This window comes from Lithobates pipiens, unplaced genomic scaffold (assembly GCF_037356315.1).
Source record: "Lithobates pipiens isolate NorthernLeopardFrog02 unplaced genomic scaffold, aLitPip1_a1.2 Scaffold_27, whole genome shotgun sequence".
Taxonomy (NCBI): domain Eukaryota; kingdom Metazoa; phylum Chordata; class Amphibia; order Anura; family Ranidae; genus Lithobates; species Lithobates pipiens.
Window position 1 is genome coordinate 143,463,545 of NW_027507788.1, and position 18,778 is coordinate 143,482,322.

Genomic DNA, 18,778 nt, shown 5'->3' on the forward strand with positions numbered 1-18,778 from the left:
GCCATGAGTATTGATCGATTTTCAGATATATACCATAGTTTGTGTACTTTATAACTTTCCTACAGACTAAATACTATACAATGATTTGGGTTATTTTCACCAAAGTAATGTAGCAATATACATTTTGGCCTAAATTTATGAAGAAAGAATATTTGCAAGGTGTTATAACAGAAACAAAGAAAACCCCGAACACCTCTTCCCTTTGTATGTTTCCGATTGGCCCCCTTGCCCCTTTAGGCCACTGTATCACAACCTAGGCAAAATGTCCAGTTACCCAGTGCTTGGTTCAGTGGTTCTTTCGAGCAGCCCTACTCAGACTTATATGTTTATGATAAAATATGCTGAAGAAATAGGTCTACTAGCTGGATTTACTATTTTTTTTTTCCCTGCTGTACTAAACCTCCATCTCTAGATCTATAATTTGGAATTCCTGACAAGTTCGCCCACAGCTTGAAAATAATATTAACGGTATCATAACATGTAAAATACATGAGCTTGCATTAATCAGAAGCACACATTATCTGTAACGCTTTTCCTTTGTACTGTTCGAGCGAGGCTCCAGACTTTGTGCTGAGTCACGCATTCCCTTAATAAAACTCTAGGCTCCAGTATTACCACTTTAGCAAGCATGGGATAATTCCCAAGGCTGGAATAAACAAAGCTGCCAGGATAAATCACAAGCAAATCCCAGTAAAACAAAGACTTTCCTGTACGCCCACGATGAGATGTTAAGGCTGCATTCACACCTGAGCGTTTTCAGCTCCATAAAACGTTTGTAATACACTTGAAAAAACGCCTAACAAGCAAAATCACATTCATTTCAATGGCACCTGTTCACATCTGAGTGTTTTGTCACCTGAAGAAAAAATTTCTGAAAAACGCCCTAAGATTAAAAAAGAACATGAGCTTCTTTGGGGCAGATTACAGGTGTTTTTTCTGCCTTACATTGGTGACCTGAACAAAAATGCGGCAAAATCATGGTAAAAACACTGCAAAGTCAAGGTAAAATTGCGGTAAAAACGACTTTGAAATGCTCAGGTGTGAATGCAGCCTTAATATTGGTTGTTCTTTGCAGAAGACATGCAAATGTGAGATCCACATCAAGTTATTTTGGATGCTAGGTTATGTGACGTTTGTATGCAAAATGCAATTACTATAGAGATCATATAAAAAAAATCAAATGTAAAGGAGTTGGCGCTAAAAACATCAAGGTGAATAACACAAATTGGCTGTTAACAGTAGTGAGAAAAAGCAAGTAGTGATTGAAAATGCAAATAAATATATAAAGTCCAAAGTGACAATCCCAACACCATAAATAAATAAATGTTAATCTTCTGGTTTGATGTTCCTTCAAAAATCTTCACCACAAGTGCTCATGAGGTAGATGGCAACTCACCAAAGGTGTCTCACCACTTTTTACAGTATGTCAAAATGCGCTTAGATTGAATGGACCAGAGGAATCCTAAGTAGGTATCTCTCCACTGTTTAACCCCCTCCCGATGGTGGCTGAGGATAAGTGAACAGACTCCACCAAGGACACACAAAAAGATCTCTTATGGTGTAGTAAGCTTTAATAAAAAATGTTTAAAAAGATAACAAAATATTTTGCACTCTCATGTGACTGTGCTTTGCCCAGCACTAAGGTGTCTACAGCATGTGCGGGTGAATATATCAGAATCACGGCAGGGTGCGATCCACGCCTTGTTCTTGATATACCAAAAGGATCCGGCAGTGACGAGTCTGTGCTTCTACTTACGTTTCACTGTACTGGCGTCATCAGGAAGTGACAAACTGCCATTTCCTGTTTGCTTTTATAATGCACAAAAGGGTGCGATTGGCTAGGCTCCCCAAACACGGAGATTGAAGAGAAAAAAAGGAATCTACCTCATTCCTGGATATCATCTGTAGCACTTTTGCTACAGATCATGTTTGTCAGATGTCCCTTATTGTGATTAGAATCCAGGGGTCTCCTCTCAGTATCGTGGCACTAGGAGAAGAGTTCTGATAACTACCATTACAATAAGCCAGAAACTGCACAGCAATTTGTTTATACAGTAAAACCTTGGTTTGCAAGCATAATTTGTTCTGAAACATGCTTGTAATCCAAAGCACTCATATATCAAAGCAAATTTCCCTGTAAGAAACCATAAGATGTCCATCCACAAATGGCAGCCTCCACAAGAATATTAAAAGCAAAATCCAGCTGCAGCTACAGAATATAAGAAGAGAGGTGGCTCTAAGTGTAGCAATATGGATACATTTAATGAAGGTACAACATTTAGCAATGTTATATATAGAAAAAAATAGGGCCCAAGGCGCTACCTCATACTATGTAAAATATATCAGAAAAAAAAAAAAAAAAGAGAAGAAAGGGTCTCCAAGATCGACTGTTCTCCAGAAAGTATATATAAGACCTGCATAGAAAAAAAAAGGGGCACTCTAGGTAAAAGGGAATCAGAATCACGCTATGTCTCCTCTATTATTGAAAATCACAACAAGAAACATACAGTGAGTGTCCCCTCCCACAGAATTAGGTATATTAAATTATAATGTCCAATAAAGGCATCAGATAATATACATGAAATTTACCCCATATTAGTGCCCACCATATACTCCAAGTAGGCTCAGAGTGAACACCCCGTCTTGTCTGCTCACACCTCATACTTAGATGTGCCTGTTTTAATCATCAACCATGTGGGTTGCTAAATGTTGTGCCTTCATTAAATCTAACCATATTTCTACACTTAGAGGCGCCTCTCTTCTCTTATATACTCAGCTGCGAGGTGAGGCTACATGTATATCAAGACATCGCTTGTTTATCAAGTCAAGTTATCAAGTTATTTAAAAATGTTGCTTGTCTTGCAAAACACATACCAAGTTAATCTCAATCCAAGGTTTTACTGTAGTTCCAGTTTAAAGGATAAGTTCACCTTTAGTAACATGTTATGTTCGCATAGTTCAGAGTTGTAACTACAACCTGTAGGGCCCCAGTGCAAAAAACCATGAAGGGGGCCCCTGACCTCTGGTCCCTGGGGCCCTTCCCACTGGCCCTGGGATCCTTTTCTCTCATTGCGGGGCCCTTTAATATGGTCTGCAGCGAGACCTCTTCCTGCTGTCTTGGGTAGAGTTGCCATCTCTTCTTCAAGCCAAACCCGAAAACTTTAGCAGCACACTGCAAATTCTTTTTTGTGGTATACTCTATACATATATTTTGTGATTAAATGACAATTCTAAAATATATATATTCACAAGAGTCCCTTCTTACATCAGAGTCCACAGAGTTCCCTCTTTACGTATTTACGTCCACAGAGTTCCCTTACACTGAAAGGAGAGACTCTGCAGACTCCAATATAAGGGAGGACTCTGGACAGTGTGAACTCCTAAGTTAAGGACAACACTGAAGACTCTGTTCTAAAGGTTAACTTTGATATAAGGGGGTCCCTGGTAACTGGAGCCCCGACTTACGTAATCATCTCTCAACATTCTCCTTTAATCAGGCTTCTCAGAGCCTGTTACTTCAGAGTCTGCAGAATTTGCACTTGTACTGTAAGGGCCCTTTTACACGAGCGGACCACCCATTGTTCTCTATGGAATGTGGGTGGGGCTGCAGGCACACACAGGAGAGGGGCGGGAGTAGGAGCAGAAGATCTTGCTCTCTCCTTTCCCGTCCGTGCATATTCAGTCAGACTGAGGGGCTTAGGGTTGAGCATTATACACAAATTTCATATTACATAAATATCTATTATGCTCACATTGATTTCATACACTGGAAGATGGAATTCTATTTAAGGCACATCTGTACTGAAATAGTTAACAATCTCGCTGGGCTGTAAAATTAAAGAAAAATAGAAGGGTGAAAATACTTCTCCTAGGAAAAATGTTTGAGTTCCTTCCAATGCTTTTCATGTACCCAAGAGCCTAGGTGTATGAAAGTAAAAGATTAGGCCAATTAGTATGCTTCATGGAAAATAGGGTCAGGTAGACAAGTTTGGCAATAATATTATCCTTCTCTTTCGTTAGTTTGCATAAGAGAGCTTCAATGAGTTGCGACGAAATATGCTAAATTTCATACCATGATCTGTACAGGGTGTGTTTACTATGCTTCTTTCATTCATTTATTTCAATTGTGGTCTTCAGTGACTTCTGATCCAGTTTCAGGACAATAATAGTCACAAGAAATAAACAGCATTTAAAAGTCCAATCCGTCTTATGTCCTTAAAATGCCATAGTGGCGCTCATGTCAGTCCATCCAAATGTGACAAGCATTTATATGGTTCAACATAAGAAAAATTGTGAAATTACTTCTTAAACAGGTGAAGCTCTCAATACGGTGGATCCTAATCGTTATCACTCATGCACCACATACTAAGAACGCCACTACGTGAGTAGCACTCCCCTTAGGGTATACATGGCTCCAATACCAAATGATCATATAGGAAAATAAAAATGGCACATAGCGTAATCCTTCTTTCAAATTTTATTGTAGCCAAATGCCCCCCATACAAAATATATATACTAGCTCGTATTGGTTTGCATTGGTTGCTGAAGGTAGTTATTTTATAGTACATTTTAGTATTCCATCTCTCAGCTGTTGGGACCTTTTCCCTTGCTGTACCGACCTACAGCACTTTACATGTATAGAATGTGTAACGATCGGCACATAAAGAGTAAATAGGCTGAGTCATGGATCCTATTTTAGACCGGGTCATTGCGTCGTGAACATGCCGCAAGTTGAAGTCAGAAGTGACGAAATGCGCCAAGTAGTGCTCTCCACAACGACCGCAAGTGACGCTTGCATGTCACAGTCAGTTGGGAATCACTAAGAAACAGAGAGGTTGTTTGAATTACACAGGTGGCTTCCTATACAGTGGACTGGTGACTACACTACTTTATACTATTTGCTCTATTGTTTTTATAAGCTAGTTCATATATTTTGTATGAGTGGACATTTGGCTACAATAAAATTTGAAAGCAGGATTACGCTATGTGACATTTTTAGTTTCCTATATGATCCTGTGGTGTTGGAGCCATTTATACCTTCACCCTGACAGAATTTGTGGATGACTTGTCCTTAAAGTGACAAAAAAGGATAATCTTAAGGCGTATGAAATACTAACATCTGGCGAGTGTATACCCTAAGGAGAGTGTTACTCACGTGGTGGCGTTATTGGTATGTGGTGCACGAGTGATAATGATTAGGATCAACATACTGAGAGCTTCATCTGTTTAAGAAGTAATTACGGTACACAATTTTTCCTATATGCTAAACCATATAAATTCTTTTCACATTTGGATGGACTAACTTGAGTGCTATGTAATTTCAAGGACATAAGATGGATTGGACTTTTAAATTCTATTTATTTAATTCGGATATTTTTATAGTAGCTTCTGATGTGATTAATATTTGATATCTTAGTTTGTAAAGTGGCTAAATTCAGCTCTATGCAGTTAATATCATCTCAATGTGGAATGGTGCTGATAGGCCTTTATTGTGCACTTTTTTTTTTAACAATAATAGTCACACCTTGTGGTGGTCATACATGTGCTTGCTGTTATTTCAGTGATCAAATCAAAGTAGTTGCTTCTGTAACACTTTCTGCTCTCTCTAAGGTAGACTCTGTGGTTGCTCCAATACCATCTCTTCGACTTCCATATCATCTGAGGACAAAACGGTACACCCTGACTCCTGGCCTGCTCAAATGGCACCATTTCAATTTGACATACAGGTATGAAGCAGTTATTGGCCCATACTGAAAATGTTTTCTGTGATCAAAATAAAATATTGAACCTTTGAATACTACCCATCTGTAAACAGTTAAAGTGCATCTAATCCGAAAAACCAGTCTAAAGATATGGACTGGTTTTTGGGTTTTTAATTTAGCTTTTTTCACCTAGTAGTCCTGTCAGTAACACACTTGGGGGTGGACTTACTAAAACTGGAATGCAAAATCTGGTGCAGCTGTGCATGGTAGGCAATGAGCTTCTTTAACAAAAACAAAAACAAAAAAAATCCTTATCTCAAGGGTACAGTGAGGGAAAAATTGACCCCTTTGCAAAACATGACTTAGTACTTGGTGGCAAAACCCTTGTTGGCAATAACAGAGGTCAGACGTTTCTTATAGTTGCCCCACTCCTCTTTACAGATCCTCTCCAAATCATTAAGGTTTCGAGGCTTACGTTAGGTAACTCAAACGTTCTGCTTCCTCCACATATTTTCTATCTGATTAAGGTCTGGAGACTGGCTAGGCCACTCCAGAACCTTAAAGTGCTTCTTTTTGAGCCACTCCTTTGTTGCTTTGGCCATGTGTTTTGGGTCATTGTCATGCTGGAATACCCCTCTATGACCCATTTCCAATGCCCTGGCTGAGGGAATGAGATTCTCGCCCAAGATTTGACAGTACGTGGCCCCATCCATTGTCCCTTCTTTGCGCTGAAGTTGTCCTGTCCCCTTAGCAGAAAAACATCCTCAAAAGCATAATGTTTCCACCTCCACGTTTGATAGTGGGGATAGTGTCCTTGGGGTCATCGGCAGCATTCCTCCTTGAATTGATGCCAAATAGCTTGATTTTGGTCTCATCTGACCACAATACTTTCACCCTGTTCTCCTCTGAATCATTCAGATGTTCATTAGCAAACTTCAGATGGACCTGTACATGTGCTTTCTTGAGCAGGGGGACCTTTGTGGGCGCTGCAGGATTTCAGTCCTTCACGGCGTAGTGCGTTACCAATTGTTGTCTTGGTGACTATGGTCCCAGCTGCCTTGAGATCATCGACAAGATTCTCCCATGTAGTTCTGGTCTGATTCCTCACCCTTCTCGTGATCTTTGAAACTCCATGAGGTGCATGGAGCCCCATAACGAGGGAGATTGACAGTTATTTTGTGTTTCTTTCATTTGCGAATAAACGCACAAACTGTTGTCACCCACTCCCCAAGCAGCTTGGCAATGGTCTTGTGTAGGTCTACAATCTTGACCCTGACATCCTTGGACAGCTCTTTGGTCTTGACCATGGTGGAGAGATTGAAATCTGATCGATTGCTAGACATGTGCATTCGTTTTCGTCCGAATGCAATTTCGTCCGAATTTCAGGTATTTTCGTTTTGACAAACGATAACGAAAGTGCAGAATCCGAAAAACGAAAGATCCAACATAAATAAATGCTTTATTTTCATTTTCGTTGTTACAACAGTTCGATATAGAATAGGAGATTCGACGTGACTCAGAAAATAACAATCTGTGTCTATAGAACCTGTGGTCTAATGTGCCTAACCTTACTTCTATTAGTCCAAGATTATATAGAGAACATATTCAACAGAGAGAAAATATTCGACATAGAGAGAAAAGATGCTAAAGTGCTAATTTTAAAGGCTAATATGCAAGTTACTGTCCTAAAAAGTGTCTGGGGACCTGGGTCCTGCCCCAGGGGACATGTATCAATGCAAAAAAAAGTTTTAAAAATGGCAGTTTTTTCGGGAGCAGGGATTTTAATAATGATTAAAGTGAAACAATAAAAGTGTAATATTCCTTTAAATTTCGTACCTGGGGGGTGTCTATAGTATGCCTGTGAAGGGGCACATGTTTCCCGTGCTTAGAACTGTCCCTGCACAAAGTGTCATTTCTGCAGGAAAAAAGTCATTTAAAATCACTCGCGGCTATAATGATTTGTCGGCTACCATAATACAGAGAACACTCATTGAAAGTCATTGATTAAAAAAAAAAAAAAAAAAAAAAAAAAGCGTGGGGTTCTCCCAAATTCAATTACCAGGCCCTTCAGGTCTGGTATGGATATTAAGGGGAACCCTGCTTCAAATTTTTTAATAAAAATTGCCGTGGGGTTCCCCCTAAATATCCATACCAGACCCTTTATTCGAGCACACAACCTGGCAGGCCGCAGGAAAAGAGGGGGGACGAGAGAACGCCCCCCCTTCTGAACCGTACCAGGCCACATGCCCTCAACATTGGGAGGATGCTTTGGGGTCCCCCCAAAACACCATGTCCCCATGTTGATGGGGACAAGGGCCTCATCCCCACAACCCTGGTCGGTGGTTGTGGGGGTCTGCGGGTGGGGGGCTTATCAGAATCTGGAAGCCCCCTTTAACAAGGGGACCCCCAGATCCCACCCCCCATTTGAAATGTAAGGGGGTACTTTTGTACCCCTACCATTTCACAAAGAAAGTGTAAAAAATAGTCAAATAAGACAAACACACTTTTGAAAAAGTCCTTTATTAAAAATAAAAAGATTCCAGCGGTTGTAATCCACTCTTGCTATCCAGCGATGGATGATCATCTCTCCGGGGTCCAGCGATGGCTGATCTGATCCAGCGCAGCCATCCATCTTCCGTCTCCACAGAGGAGACACTGCGTGATCCCGGTGGCCTGACGTTTCTTATATGTGGAGGGCGGGGCCACCCATCACCCGTCACCTGACCCCGCCCCCCTCTGGAGCAAATGGGGAAGCCGAGCTTCCCCAATGACGTATGGGTGACCCCGCCCCCCTCTGATGTAACGCAGGTTTCTGTTACATCAAATCAGATATCGCTGGACCCCGGAGAGATGATCCTCCGTCGCTGGATAGCAAGCGTGGATTACCACCGCTGGAATCTTTTTTTTATATTTTTAATAAAGGACTTTTTCAAAAGTGTGTTTGTCTTATTTAACTATTTTTTACACTTTCTTTGTGAAATGGTAGGGGGTACTTTTGTACCCCCTTACCTTTTCAAACGGGGGGGCCGGGATCTGTGGATCCCCTTGTTAAAGGGGGCTTCCATATTCTGATAAGACCCCCACAACCACCGCCCAGGGTTGTGGGGATGAGGCCCTTGTCCCCATCAACATGGGGACATGGTGCTTTGGGGGGACCCCAAAGCATCCTCCCAATGTTGAGGGCATGTAGCCTGGTACGGTTCAGGGGGGGCGCTCTCTCATCCCCCCCCCCTTTTCCATTGGCCTGCCAGGTTGCGTGCTCGGATAAGGGGTCTGGTTTGGATTTTTAGGGGGACCCCACGTCAATTTTTTTTTAATTTGACGCAGGGTTCCCCTTAATATCCATACCAGACTTGAAGGGCCTGGTAATTGAATTTGGGGCAACCCCGCGCTTTTTTTTTTTTTTTTTAATCAATGACTTTCAATGAGTGTTCTCTGTATTATGGGAGCCGACAATTCATTATAGCCGCGAGTGATTTAAAATGACTTTTTCTTGCAGAAATGACACTTTGTGCAGGGACAGTTCTAAGCACGGGAAACATGCGACCCTTCATAGGCATACCATAGACACCCCCAGGTACGAAATTTAAAGGAATATTACACTTTTATTGTTTCACTTTAATTATTATTAAAATCCCTGCTCCCAAAAAAAGTCAGTTTTTTTTGCATTGATACATGTCCCCTGGGGAAGGACAGTAACTTGCATATTAGCCTTTAAAATTAGCACTTTAGATTTTGAACGTTGGAGTCCCCTAGACTTTAATAGGGTTCTAAAGTTCACACTAAGCCCTTGTACACACGATCGGAGATTCCGACGGAATGTGTCCAATTGGAGTGTTTTGTCGGATATTCCGACTGTGTGTGGTATGCATCGGACTGTTTCTGTCGGAATATCCGTCGGACCAAATTTTCCAACTTGCCGGAAATATTTTCTGACAAAATGCACCGATCGGACATACTCCGATCACGTGTAGAGAATTCCGATCGGACAAAGTGCCATGCATGCTCAGATCAAATTCCTACATCAAAGCTATTGGCTACTGGTCTGAACGTAGTCCCGTCGTAACGAAATAACGTCATCACGTTCTGAACGATCGGATTTTCCGACAACTTCGTCCAACCGTCTGTATACAACAGTTTCGGACAAAATCCGACGGATTTGATTGTCGGAATCTCTGATCGTGTGTACAAGGGCTAAGTATGCTATATAGAGTTTAGCAGCTCCGTCGAATCTTCTTTATACATTCGACAGACACCATATGCCTTCAAAGACAGATTCAACCGTAATTCATGTGGATTTTCGGACGAATGCAATTTTTGAACGAAAAATGAAATAAATAAAAACGAATTTCGGGAGTAACAAAATAAATGTATTTTTCGGACGAAAACGAAATTCTGAAATGAAATATTTCACTCAGCACATGTCTATTGATTGCTTCTGGTGTCTTTTATACAGGTAAGAAGCTGAGATTAGGAGCACTACCTTTAAGAGAGTGCTGTATAGACGACACCTGGGAGCCAGAAATCTTCCCGATTGATAGGGGATCAAAAACTTATTTCACTCATGAAAAATAAAACCTACCATTAAAAATTCTAGACTGATCATTTCTTTGTCAGTGGGCAAAGGTACAAAATCAACAGGGGATCAAATACTTTTTTCCCTCACTGTAACTCCACTTTCGTGGGGAAAATGGCAAATAAAGGAAAAAGAATATATAATTGCGACACAAGTCAAATTGTAATTTAATGTTATTAAAAGTAATCTTTCCTTTTCAGTCTGCAGCCACTGTCATTTTCTGTAAAGTGTAATGCAATATGGCTACCTGGAGGTGTTCTGTACACAGAATGTGTAGTGACCTCCCCCCAAGAAACATACAATTTTCCTGCTTGTGTGATTGACTCACTGATATTCCCAGAAGTCTGCCTAAAATACAAGTCAGATTTTTGGCATCCCCTGCAACAAAAATGACATTTTTGGTAAGATACTCCCAAATAGGAAATAATGTTTAAGAGCATACAGGCCCTGCAATTTTCCTCATTAGAGCCCTGATTCTGAAGCAGCTGGTTGATAATTGTGAAACCACTCCCATTAGGCTCACTCAGTATAGGGACACAGAGGAACAAACAGTGATTTCTTCAGTATAACAAAAGACAGGAATCTGCAACAAAATTTGTTAAAATCCTTGCAATGTACGTCGATCACATAGAAGGGATTTTTTTTTCTTAACAAAAGTGGAGTTACGCTCTAAAATAAAGTATATTATGAGGAATGTGCAGAGGGCAGTAGTTCAGGACAATCAGACATATTTTAGTTTACTGTTGTCAAATAATTGCTATGCTTTCTGATATGAATAAATGCATGTGGTTCATCATGATAGGCTATTGCAGTGAGCAATCCCGATAAACAACTCTCATTTAACACTCACCAGTGAATGTAAAGTGCAATTATAACAACCAATCAGAATTCAATGTTGATGTCATAAAATTTAATTACTCTAATGTCCCGCACACACAATCGGAAATTCCACCAGTAAAGGTCCGATGAGAGCTTTTGGACGGGAAATGCAATGGTGTGTATGCGTCATCGAACTTTTGCTGGCCGAATTTCCACCAGCAAAAGATTGAGAGCATGTTCTCAATTTTTCGGTCAGAAAAAGTTCTGATTGTCTGTACCAATTCCGACGCATAAAATTCCCATGCATGCTGGGAAACAACTTTGCTCTGAAGCATTCAACTTCATTTTCTCGGCTCGTCATAGTGGAAATTCCGCTTGTGGGTACAGGACATTAAGCTCGGTCGCAAATCGCATGCAATGCAATTTCAGCCATACACATTCTCATCACATTTGGACCAAACTCGCACAGGACCCTTTTTTGGTCCACACCAGAATCGTGATCCAATTCCTGTCTGAATTGACAGTTCGCACTGCGATATGCAAACTGATTTGGGGGTGTCATTAAATTTCTGTTGACACTCCCAGCAGTTCGCATATGGCAGTGTGAACTGCCTGCGAGTCGGGTGCCAGTGTGAGCCAAGCCTAAAACCTAACCTTGTTTTATTGAACATGCCAGAATATAATTGTATAGAGGCAGATAATGTTGCCATCCCTGATTATAAAGTACTGTGTGTAAAATATCCTCCCTGTTGGAAGTATTTGGCGTGTGCTGTCTATCTGGGGAGTGATAACAGCTGCAGTGATTCACAACAGATGCAGCAGGATAATCATAACATCTAATGTAAATATTCCACAGTGGAAATTCCACTTAAGATAACGTGTCATCTCTAGCCTGAATGGCATTAAATGTTCATTACAGTTCCTAAATGAAGTATTTCCATTGCTGCCTAGTAAAATAAGCCTGATGAATGATTTTCAATGTACACTCCTGCCACACTTCATAGCTAGGACCCAGGGCTGTCTTTAAGGCAGGGCAAAAGGGGCATCTGCCCTGGGCCCTGTCATTGTTGTGGGGCCCAAAGCAGCTGCCTGATACTTGCCAAATACCCCAGTTTAAATTCCCTTGAAGTTTTAGTCCTCTGCTGTGTCCCGATATCCCAGTGTGAAGTGCTGCTACTAATGCTGCCCAGCTCTGCCCTTTTGTTGTGTACAGATGACTCACCTGCAGACCCTGTGTTTACATGTAAATAGCCGTCATTCATATATAAATAGCAGCAGCAGTAGCATTTTTATGTAAATAACCAAGGTCGGTGGCATTGATATGTAAATAAAGGCGGCATTCATATGTATATCATGCCCCTCTGCAATGAGGAGATGACGTGCTGTAACCTCTAGCAACCAATCAGTGAGCAGTATTACTGTACAGTAAATCTCTAGCAAACAACCAACAAGCAGAAATCATGTGCTGTAATGTCTAGCAACCAGTCAGTAAGTGGTAATGATATGCTGTAACCTCTGGCAACCCATCACAATCGCTTCCTAATCTGATACAGCAAACTGATTTTAAGTCTAGCTGATTTATTGTATGTCTCAGAGCAGGTGGAGTGTGAAATTACATGGGGGGGGGGGACCCAGGAAAATTCTTGCCAGGGTCCAATCAATTTTGAAGATGGCCCTGCCAGGACCTAACAACACTCGTCTTGTAAAATACTCAGTTAGAGATTACAGTGGAGTTAGGTATTGTAGCTGCTAACCCCCCAATATGGGCCTGGCAATTGGTCCTTGTTTGCACGGCATTGGCTCAGATTGTCCTTAACATAGTTTTTGTTCCTAACAGAATTGTCTCATTTCCAAGAAATCTAATTAATGAGAGTGAAACAAGAAGGGGCATAGCATCCGCCTTCCGTATGTGGAGTGATGTGACTCCCTTCCACTTCAAAGAAGTCCCTGCAGACCAAGAAAGTGATCTGAAGATTGGTGAGTTACCGATGAAGAGGGCTCACATTGAGGTTGGTGCCAGGAACCAGGGAGCACCAAGCCCCTTTTTACGATGCCTGAGAACATTAAAATGCTGGTGACTATAGTGGCTAAGCTAGCAGGGCAGCCTATTGAAGAAGAACAATATTGAGAATGAGAACTAGAGACACTCAGTCTGTGCCACTGAATGAGTTTAAACAGAAAATTCTAAGCACTGCTCTGTGTACCTCCTAGGAAAGAAACGTGACAATAGGCTGCCATTCTATCCAGCAACACTGGAAAATGATGCTGAATTTATGTGAAGTGTTATATAAAACAAACTGAGTAGACTATCAAAAGTTATCTCAGTTACATCAGCATTGTATATGCCATCCAACCATTTATTTAACTTATAGTTGAACAATGAAGGATTAGAGACTTATTATTGTCACCTGTGTGACAGGAAAGAGACAGCACGTGATGGGAAATAGGGACACACAAAAAATAGGATTTCTCTACAGCTTACCTGTAAAATCCTTTTCTTGGAGTACGTCAAAGGACACAGAGCAGCCATTATAACTAACTGGGTTATATATCACCTACTGGTGAATGGACACTGGTAAATCAAACAACAAGTCCTCCCCTATATAACCCCTCCTACACAGGAAGTACCTCAGTTTTGTAGCAAGCAATAAACTTCCCAGACAAGAGGGGGGGGGGAGAACCTCTGTGTCCCGTGATGTACTCAAGAAAAAAAGATTTTACAGGTAAGCTGTAGATTAAAAAAAAATAAATCACATTTTCTTTATCATACATCATGGGACACAGAGCAGCCATAATAACTGGGATGTCCCCAAGCAACGCTTTAGAGGGGAGGGAACCCATTATGACCAAAGAAATACCATCAGAACAACAGGATCTATATTGCAGCCTGCCGCTCACTGTGTCCAAATGCAGTGGCAGCTGGTGTTAAAACAAACTGAAACTTTTTTGAAAAAAGAAACATCAATTGCAGCCACTGTGCCCATCAAACGCAGCCACTGTGCCCATCAAACGCAGCCACTGTGCCCATCATATTCTGCCAGTGTGCCCAACATATGCTGCCAGTGTACCCACGAAATGCTGCCAGTGTACCCACGAAATGCTGCCAGTGTGCCCCTGCCTGCTCACCACTTACTATGTGTCTGTGGGGCAGCGGGTGATGGCGACGAGCGGGGTCCTTCATGCATCTTCTGCCTCCTGATAGGTGTCAAATAGCAGCGTCTGTCGTTTCAGCCAATCAAGTGACAAGTAACAGAGTGGAGAGGTGGTTCAGTGTTAGTCATTTGCTTTACTAAATACAGCTGAGTGTACTGAGTGGAAAACAGTTCACCTATTGCCACTAGGGGGGTGTTTGGGACTTTAAATGAGGCACCAAAAAAATAAAAAATAAAATGTACCCCCATCCCGGGTTCAAGTACATAAGAAGGGAATGTGGGACTTTAAATTAGGCCATTGACCTGTGGAGGTAGAGTATTTAGTAAACATTTTTTATTTGTAGCACTAGTAAAAAAGTATTTTCATATATACATACATGGTATAAACATAATGGATACATATGTCAGCTTGGCAGCACATGAGAGATAGTAAACGTTGATGAATGTAATACAAGGTATTTCATATTAGCAGGCATTGGTACACCATATGCAAAAGAGCTGCTATAAAGACGTTTTTACAGCCGCTTTTTTGAGCGTTTTTTGCAGCTTAAAAAGGCCTGTCCATGTTAGTCTATGGCTTCATGCCCACCTAGGCGTTTTTGAGCTGCAAATGGCATAGGCGTTTTTAAGCTGTAAAAAAAACCCAGGACCAGTGCGTTCCCTGGCGTGGAGCTAGAGCTGTAAAAACGCGAATTGCGGGAAAACGCGCACAAACGCGCAACATATTTTCTTTGTTTTCTGAGTGCTATAGCCAAGAGATGTGTTTCTTTAAAAACGCTAACGCTAAAAACGCGCAAAAACGCCAATGCAAAACGCGGTAAAAATCGCGTTTTTCACGCCGATTTTTCCAGGCGTCGGAGCTAGCTTTGCAGCCAGTTTTTTAAAACGTCCGTGTGCATGAGCACTTATAGTTACATAGTACTCAATACATTTTGAATGTATGAAAGATATATATGGGCCAGTGAATAAGCACATATGCATGCAGTCCCAGGCAAATAAGCACACATGTATACAGCTTAATGTAAATAAGCACATATGTATGCAGTTTCATGTAAATAAACATATACGTATGCAGTACAAGTTAGAACATGTTAGTATGTGATTATGCGTTTATGGAAGCATGCATTTATGGAAGCATGCAAGCATGTGCTTATGCAACTATGTGATTAGGCAAAACACGCATTTATGCAATAAATGCTCATGGAAACATGCATTACAGCAATAAGCAGGCCTGAGTTTATACAACATATATTACACAACATGTATCTATGCAAACATGTATAAACATGCATCTTTATGCAACCATTATCTTTATACAACCATTATATTTATGCAAAAACATGTATTTACAATTTACAGTGTATGCAAACATGTTTTAGCAACAGTGCATTTCAGCAACTGTGCGTTTTAGCTAGTTTTCCAGCATGCCCTGCTTAACTGCACTTGGCTCCATACTAGTCCTGCAGGATTAACCAAGCACATATGCATCCAATGCAGCCTCTATGCTGTTTTAGAGCAAGCGAAAAAGGGAAAAACAAGCTTCGTGAAGACCAATTTCCCATTCTGCTGGAGCCATGCTGATGTTTTTCCAAACATGTATATTTTAACATGCATTTAACCACTTCAGCTCCGGACCAATAAACACCTTAAGGACCAGAGGTCTTTTTGCAATTTCGCACTGCGCTGCTTTAACTGGTAATTGCGCGGTCATGCAATATTGCACCCAAACGAAATTTGCGTCCTTTTCTTCCCACAAATAGAGCTTTCTTTTGATGGTATTTGATTGCCTCTGCGATTTTTTTTTTTTTGCGATATAAATGGAAAAAGAGCGAAAATTTTGAAAAAAAAAGATATTTTCTTCTTTTTGTTATAAGAAAAATCGAATAAACTAAATTTTAGTCATACATTGAGGGCAAAATTTATTTAGCCACATGTCTTTAGTAAAAAAAATGTCAATAAGCGTATATTTTTTGGTTTGCGCAAAAGTTATAGCGTCTACAAACTAGAGTACATTTTCTGGAATTTACACAGCTTTTAATTTATGACTGCCGATCTCATTTCTTGAGGTGCTAAAATGGCAGGGCAGTACAAATCCCCCCCAAATGACCCCATTTTGGAAAGTAGACACCCCAAGGAAATTGCTGATGGGTATGTTGAGCCCATTGAATATTTATTTTTTTTGTCCTAAGGGATTGAATAATGACAAAAAAAAAAAAAAAAAAAATTTTTTTACAAAAAGTTGTCACTAAATGATATATTGCTCACACATGCCATGGTTATATGTGGAATTGCACCCCAAAATATATTCCGCTACTTCTCCCGAGTATGGCGATACCACGTGTGTGGGACTTTTTGGGAGTCTAGTCGCGCACGGCACCCCGAAAACCAATCACCACCTTCAGGATTTCTAAGGGTGCAAATTTTTGATTTAACTCCTCACTACCTATCACAGTTTCGAAGGCCATAAAATGCCAAAATAGCACAAAACCCCCCAAAATGACCCCATTTTGGAAAGTAGACACCCCAAGCTATTTACTGAGAGGCATGTTGAGTCCATGGAATATTTTATATTTTGCCACAAGTTGCGGGAATATTACAAACTTTTTTTTTTTTGCACCAAGTTGTCACTAAATGATATATTGCTCACACATGCTATGGGCATATGTGAAATGACACCCCAAAATACATTCTGCTGCTTCTCCCGAGTACGGGGATACCACATGTGTGGGACTTTTTGGGAGTCTAGTCGCGCACGGCACCCCGAAAACCAATCACCACCTTCAGGATTTCTAAGGGTGCAAATTTTTGATTTAACTCCTCACTACCTATCACAGTTTCGAAGGCCATAAAATGCCAAAATAGCACAAAACCCCCCCAAATGACCCCATTTTGGAAAGTAGACACCCCAAGCTATTTACTGAGAGGCATGTTGAGTCCATGGAATATTTTATATTTTGCCAAAAGTTGCGGGAATATTACAAACTTTTTTTTTTTTTGCACAAAGTTGTCACTAAATGATATATTGCTCACACATGCTATGTGCAGAAGTCAAATTACACCCCAAAATAAATTCTGCTGCTTCTCCCGAGTACGGGGATACCACATGTGGGGGACTTTTTGGGAGCCTAGCCACGTACGGGACCCCGAAAACCAAGCACTGCCTTCCGGATTTGAATATAAAATGCTATAAAAAACAAACTAACCAGAGTCACCCGTAACACTTATACGGTGATCAGTGGTGAAAGGGTTAACTAGGGGCAATCAGGGGGTTCAAATTTTTATTAGGTAGTATATGGGGGTCCCTGGCGCTATATAAAAACCTGACGGGGAACCTAAATAACTAACTGGCTAACCAGCGTCACCAGTGACACTTATACTGTGATCGCTGGTGAAAGGGGGTGAAAGGATTAACTAGCAGCAATCAGGGGGTTAAAACCATTATTGGGTAGTATATCGGGGTACCTAGCGCTATAAAAACCTGGCGGTGAACCTAAAAAAATAACTAGCTACCTAGCGACACTGATGCAGCGTTCAGAAAAATTATCGCTTAGTGACACTGGCAAAAGGGGGTGAAAGGGTTAACTAGCGGAAATCAGGGGGTTAAAACCATTATTGGGTAGTATATCGGGGTACCTAGCGCTATAAAAACCTGGCGGTGAACCTAAAAAAATAACTAGCTACCTAGCGACTGTAGCGACACTAATGCAGCGATCAGAAAAACGATCGCTTAGTGACACTGGCAAAAGGGGGTGAAAGGGTTAACTAGCGGCAATCAGGGGGTTAAAACCATTATTGGGTAGTATATCGGGGTACCTAGCGATATAAAAACCTGGCGGTGAACCTAAAAAAATAACTAGCTACCTAGCGACACATGCAGCGATCAGAAAAATGATCGCTTAGTGACACTGGCAAAAGGGGGTGAAAGGGTTAACTAGCGGCAATCAGGGGGTTAAAAACATTATTGGGTAGTATATCGGGGTACCTAGCGCTATAAAAACCTGGCGGTGAACCTAAAAAAATAACTAGCTACCTAGCGACTGTAGCGACACTAATGCAGCGATCAGAAAAACGATCGCTTAGTGACACTGGCAAAAGGGGGTGAAAGGGTTAACTAGCGGCAATCAGGGGGTTAAAAACATTATTGGGTAGTATATCGGGGTACCTAGCGCTATAAAAACCTGGCGGTGAACCTAAAAAAATAACTAGCTACCTAGCGACACTAGCGACACATGCAGCGATCAGAAAAATGATCGCTTAGTGACACTGGCAAAAGGGGGTGAAAGGGTTAACTCTAGGGGCAATCAGGGGGTTAAATCTTTATTGGGGGGTGATAGGGGGCTACCCTGGACCTAACACTAACTGTCCTGACAGTTTTTACTGTCACAACTGACACTGAATGCATTGATCAGTAAAGAAATGATCAATGCAATCAGTGACACTGTGACTGGGGGGGGAGGGGGGGCGGGGGGGGGATCGGGGGGGTTTGTGTGCCTGTGTGTACCTACATGTCAGTGTAGTGTTGGTGCACA

At 41.2% G+C, this 18,778-nt stretch overlaps 1 protein-coding gene and 1 long non-coding RNA gene across 2 annotated transcripts in view; one reads left to right on the forward strand and one right to left on the reverse strand.

Moving 5' to 3' along the window:
* Positions 1–18,778, reverse strand: part of LOC143934195 (uncharacterized) — a 207,536-nt gene that overhangs the window by 188,164 nt on the left and 594 nt on the right. The window lies entirely within an intron of this gene.
* MMP23B (matrix metallopeptidase 23B) overlaps positions 1–18,778 on the forward strand; it is a 94,463-nt gene that overhangs the window by 42,774 nt on the left and 32,911 nt on the right. Inside the window, exons 2-3 of the mRNA XM_077457596.1 lie at positions 5,611–5,726; positions 12,935–13,074. Of these exons, the coding sequence (XP_077313722.1) occupies positions 5,611–5,726; positions 12,935–13,074 (256 nt within the window). The remainder of the gene's footprint in view (positions 1–5,610; positions 5,727–12,934; positions 13,075–18,778) is intronic.